General features: G+C 35.7%; 1 protein-coding gene across 1 annotated transcript; it reads left to right on the forward strand.

Moving 5' to 3' along the window:
* The first annotated feature begins 5,619 nt into the window (after positions 1 to 5,619).
* Positions 5,620 to 5,928, forward strand: LOC110708213. Its single transcript, XM_021886297.1, has one exon. It carries the CDS (start codon positions 5,620 to 5,622, stop codon positions 5,926 to 5,928), a length of 309 nt encoding a protein of 102 aa, XP_021741989.1.
* The last annotated feature ends 382 nt before the right edge of the window (positions 5,929 to 6,310 follow it).

A 6,310-nucleotide genomic window follows, 5' to 3' on the forward strand; every position in this document is an offset into this window, starting at 1 on the left:
TATGAATTTGTCTTTTTAAAAAAGTAATTTTGCCTTTAAGAGCTAAATTTAGTATAAAATGATTGATATTAAATTATTAATAAATAGAATCGGATACTGGATATCTGATATATCCGATCCTAAAATTTCGGATATCGGATATCCGAAGCTTTCGGATCGGATATCGGATATCAGATATCCTAAATTTCGGATACGGATATCCAATTCGAAACCCAATTTCAGATCGGATATCCGATCCGTGCTCACCCCTACCTCTCAAATGGCTAGGTGCAATGGGAAGTTGCCAAGTGGCAGCTAGCCTTGGGCACCAAGGCAGCCATGCAGGCGCCCGGTTCCCTCAGCTGGGCCTTCCCGCAACAGCAAGACACGCACATGCGGCTGCTTGTTGCTGGGCGCTGCTACTGTGTCGCGCACCATGCTTGGTGCTAGCAACAACTAGTGAGGCCCAGCACGCTAGCTTACGGCTGGCCTTGCTAGCATTGTTAGCACGCGAGCTCGGTCAGCAAGCCCATGCCAGCACCCGTATGGGGCTGCTGGGATTGCGGCCTTGCTAGCGGCTATGGCTAGCAGCACTATAAAGCCTAGCCCACGCTTGGCTAGGCCTTCGTGAGGCTACGACTATAATTTTGACTTGTTGTTTGGATAATTTTTCCATCTCGTCAGTTCATAAATTCGACTCGACTTTCGACACTCGGCTTTGACGCTCTAAGCTCGGTATATGACGACTAGTTCGTAAAATCTCTATCGACTAATTTAATCTTTCGGATTAATTCGTCGCTTAGGTTCGGTTACACGATTGGATGTGACCTGAAGTGTTCAGTCAAAATTAAGCTGTAATATTAATTATACATTAATATTACTGATCGGAAGCGGCCTTTAGCTAGGCATTCCGATCACTTGACCTTACTGAATAATTAGCTTTCCTAATTAATTCCAATTTTGGTACATATATGTTTGATTTGTTTTACATCGTACAACTTATCTAGATTAATTGTAAGACTACTTTTTTTATAAAAGTATTTATCATATTTGAATCCTTTCTAATTTATTAGATCCATAATCACTCTCTAATGAACCTAATCTTGTCTAATTTTGGTACCTAATAGATTATAGCTTTTACTATACGACTATACCAACAACTTGCATCAAAGACAAAGTACAATTAAGTTCTTTACAAAATAAACCATGTACAAACAAGTTTACCACTATCAACCTATTGCGAGTGGGAAGTGCATTAGCGATGAACAACAATCCAAACTAAAAAAATAAAAAGCAAGACTACAAAAATTTAATATGATGGGGTTTGAAATTATTCACTGTTATTGAATTATAAAGGGATATAAACCATCAAATAGGGCATACATAACTCGTCTTATTATGTTGTTATCAAAAAGGGCGAAAAATTGATCGTTGTCTTATATTTGATCAGAAAGGGCGACTGAATTAATTTCACCCTCTTTAATAAATAAAAAAATAAGGGCGACTTTAATTAATCGCCCTCTTTGATAAACGATAAGGGAAAATTAAAAGAATTTGTCGTCCTTTCTTTCACAAATAAACAAACACTTCTATTGTAGTATTGTACTACGTAAAACAAACCCCAAAACAAAAACTCCAAACCCCTCTCTCTCTCTCTCTCTCTCTCTCTCTCTCTCTCCTCACAATGCGATTTTAATTGAAACGAGTTTGGAGCTTTCTCGATCCTCCATTGAAGCGACTTTGAGCTTTCTCGATCCTCCATTGAAGCAAATTTGAGCTTTCTGGATCCTCCAATGAAGCGACTTTAAGCTTTCTCCTCTATTGTAGCGGCTTCTCGGGTAGTACTTCTTAAATATCGACTATCAATTTCACAATCTAGGGTTTATTGCTAGTTAATTGCTAAAATGTTTTTGTTATTGAATTGTTGTTTGGATTCGAAATTTGTTGTATAGCATGCGACTTTTGTCGAGTCAAGCTTTCGATTTTTCTTGTTAATATTTAAGATTCAAAATGTTATGTTTCAATTTTTTTAGAATCGAAATTGTTGTCTATTTATTTGCAATTATGATTAAATTTGGTAGTTTATGAATTGGTTGTGCTCGTGCTCAAAGTTGTAGTCGACTGTGTACAAATTATGATCAGGGATTGCAAAATGTAAACAGCTTAATCGTATGATTTTTACATTGTTTATTTTGTTTAATTTAATTGAAATTTACGAATATTTTTGTTAACTAGGTTAATTGTACAGTTTGGATGGGAATATATCTCTGTGAATTTAGGTTATTTTTTCTATTTGGATGTGATTATATTACTATTATTTCAAGAATTTGTTGCTGCATATATCTGTCTTTATTGTTGGAAAACTGTGAATTGGTTATTGTTTCATTCTATTGCTTAAATTGTATTATTATTATTATTAAGACTCAATTTGTGAATATATACTTTTGTTTCAAATTGTTTGCTGTCTTTTTTTTTAAATTTGAAGTTGGTTTTATATGTTGAGATTGATTTTATATTTTTCTTATATGGTGATATTCAGTTATTGAGGTTATTGTATATGTCAAATATCTTTCTACTAATGGGTTTTCAACTGGCATGAATTGACTACCTTTATGGGTTCAAGTTGAAAGGAATGGTGTCCTTCGAACAAGTGTATTATTACGATAGAGGGTTTGGAATTAATTAGGAAGCTAATTATTCAGTGAGGTCAAGTGATCGGAATGCCTAGTTGGAGGCCGCTTCCGATCAGTAATATTAATGTATAATTAATATTACAGCTTAATCTTGACTAAACCCTTCGGGTCACACCTAATCGTGTAACCGAACCGAAGCGACGAATTAATCCAAAGGATTAAATGAGTCAATAGAGTTTTTACGAACATAGACGTCGGATTCCGAGCTTAGAGCGTTGAAGCCGAGCGTCGTAAGTCGAGTCGAATTTAGGAATCAACGAGACTGAAAAATCAACCAAACAACAAGTCACAAAATATAGCCCTAGCCTCGGAATGGCCGAGCCATCCGAGGGACTAGGGTTATATGTCTAGCAAAGCTGCTAGCCAAGTGCGTTCTACTTGTTTGGTTTGAGTGCTTGATAATATATCCCCTGCTTCTATATGTTTAAAAAAAAAATTTATCTTTTAGTTTTAGGCTTTTAATTTTCGCTGCTTTAATTACCTTGATGTTATATGAGTAATATCATTTGATTTTATACTGTTAGAATCTTTTTGGTTTGATGTTTTAAAGTCTTTTGTAGTGATTCACATTGAATTTTTAGCAACTATAATATATCTGTACAAAATCTATTCATATAATTCAATTAAGGTGTCTAATAAACTTGTATCCAAGGTCTAAGGCTTATTTGTTGGGGTGGGGGTTTTAGATGACTGAAAAACTGAATATTATTTATGAATTTAGGCCTTTAAATAGGCTACAGCTATGTGAGAAAAAACGTATAAAACAAAGCTAAGAAATTGCATAAAACTTCAAGGAAAAGAGCCCTTGCTAGCAGAACATGCTTATCAGATTTTCCAGCTGTACCACTTGACAAAAATTGACTTAAATCCCTAAAAAATATTTTTATTCAATTTTTCTGATATTTTTCCTTAACACTAGATACCCTATTCTAACTACTGCAACTCAAATCGCCTCAAAATTCAAATCCAATTGGTGCAGTTTATTCTTGCATTCTGACCCACCCTTAGAACTCAAAAACTAACTTTTACATATATCCTTGTATATGAAGCCCCTGAACTTTTACAAAGTGAACCTTATAGGGACCTAAGCAATATAATCTACTTCTAAGCTACCCAATCTTACTAACTTCACTTATTTATCTCATATGCAGCTGCATATTTTGATGGAGTGCATATAGGCGCATAGGCCCTATGTGTTTCACAAGCACATAGGAGGGCATTTTAGGATTTTTATTATTTTTTTCTCTCCCTTAATGGTACAATGGTACATTTAATGTACCATTATGCATGTAGTGGTACTTTTTGCCATCAAATTTTGTACCACCGCTTTTTCTCGTGTTCGCATTATTTACAAAAATGTCATCCTATTTATTTCATTGGCACATAGGCCTTATGTGCCAATACTAATTCATTTTGATGTCTGAACTGCTATTCGTCGTTCGCAAATTACAGGGTGACGCTCACATTTTTAATTGAAATGACATTTTTGCCCTTGTGGGTATTTTTATTTATTTAAGGGTCCACCTTGGGTAACTTTAGTTACCGACAACATAAAAAACATTCCCGAGCCCACACTTGTCTTAAAAAAATCCCGAGCAATAAAAATTCCCGGTTCCACCATTGTACGGTAATCCCGAGGTATTTAAAAATCCCGGGGCAGAAACGGAAAGTGTACGGAGTGGTGTTTTACGATGGACGACGACAACGTTCACACGCCGGAGGGTTCGTCAGAAGAATTTGTAAGTTTTTTCGAAATTTTTTTTTTTTGGAAAGAGGACCGCCCAATTTTTCCGGATGTATGGGTGGGGATCCGCCCAAAATTTCCGGATCTCCCACATAACATCCGGAAATTTCAGGCAGATGTAGACATCCGGATGAAATTTCCGGAAGTTATGGGGGAGATCCGGAAATTTTGGGCGGATCCCCTTCCGTACATCCGGAAATATTGGGCGGATGTACCTTTGTATTTTTTTTTTCTTTTTTTCTTTTTTTTTTTACGTAATTGTCTAATTATTATTTTTATTATGAATAAAAGTTAAATTAGTTTGTATTATGTATTATTTGTTAATATTATGTACTTATTATTATTATTATTATTATTATTATTATTATTATTATTATGGTTATTAATATTAGTTTTGTTAATTTTGTAAATTTTTGTTATGATTATGATTATTATTAATATTATTATTACTATTATTATTACTATTGTTGTTATTATTATTATATTAGTTATTATTTGTTAATGTTACGTAGTTATTGTTGTTATTATTATTAGTATTATTATTGTCATTGTTATTATTGTTATCATTAGTATTATTATTGTTATTATTATTATCATTAGTATTATTACTGTTATTGTTATTGTTATTATTATTATTACTATTATTATTATTATTGTTATTATTGTTATTTTTATTTTTATTATGATTATTTTTATTATTATTGTTATTATTATTGTTAAATTTAAAATACTAATCCTTGCGTGTTTTATTTGTTTGTGTTGTAATTTTATAGGATTCGGAGGTTGAAGACGACGGTGACGTTGTGAATTACAGTGCACATTTTGTGACAGACACGGTTTTTTCTAACGTTTGACGATGCAGTTAGATGGGCGGATGTTGTTGCAATAAATCTGGGATTTATTTTGGTGAAATCGTCTTTCAACAAACAGAGGGATGGTCGACCAGTTTGATATTTAAGATGTGATCGGGGACGTAGGAGTAAGCCGAGAGATCTTGAGAACGCAATTCAGAAGGACACCAAAACCAAGGGCATTGGTTGTCCTTTCTACATCAAGATATGTTACGAGTTCGTCACCCATACTTGGGTTATCCGGGCGAAATATGATGTAACTGGGACCCACAACCATCCAATGATTGCGTATCCATAGGGTCATCGTAAAATTAGTGGGTTGAGCCCGAATGCGAAGCAGGTTGTGCGTGACATGACGAAGTCTAAGGTTGCACCGCGTAACATCATGGCGGCTATTGCGGAGCAATTTCCTGATGATCATCCAAACATCAGACACATCTACAATTGCCGGAATGACTTCAGAGAGGAGATGTCTGATGGGAGAGGAGTTGTTCAGCAATTTCTACATTTGGCGAGACAGAGTCAGTATGTTTACTGGGTCATGTCCGATGATGAAGGCGTTTTACAGCACGCCTTTATGGCGCATCCAGTCATGGTAGACATCCTACGGACGTACCCCTATGTGATCGGTATGGATTCCACTTACAAGACTAACCGATAAGGGATGCCGTTCTTTGAGATAGTTAGCGTGACACCGACAAATCAGAATTTTCTCGTCGGTTACGTGTTCATGCGCAACGAGAGCACGACAAGCTATCAATGGGTTTTGCAGAGGTTGAGAGACGTGATTGGGTATGATAAGGAGCCGTCGGTTTTCTTGACAGACCGTGAGCTTGGGCTATGTGCTGCATTGAGGGAAGTGTTTCCAGGAACCTCGCACTTACTTTGTCGATGACACATTAACAAAGATGTGGAGGCTCGGGTCACTGCTATGTTCAAAAACAAGAAGATCGGTGCGTCTTTCAAAAACGGAAAATGGAAACGTATCATGGACGCTGCAACCGAGGAAGATTATGAGGCCGCTGTAGATATAATGAAAGATA

Source organism: Chenopodium quinoa, unplaced genomic scaffold (assembly GCF_001683475.1).
Source record: "Chenopodium quinoa cultivar QQ74 unplaced genomic scaffold, ASM168347v1, whole genome shotgun sequence".
NCBI lineage: Eukaryota > Viridiplantae > Streptophyta > Magnoliopsida > Caryophyllales > Amaranthaceae > Chenopodium > Chenopodium quinoa.

Coding starts and splice junctions, on each gene's coding strand:
- LOC110708213 (XM_021886297.1), top strand. CDS start 5,620: ATGACGAAGTCTAAGGTTGCACCGCGTAACATCATGGCGGCTATTGCG.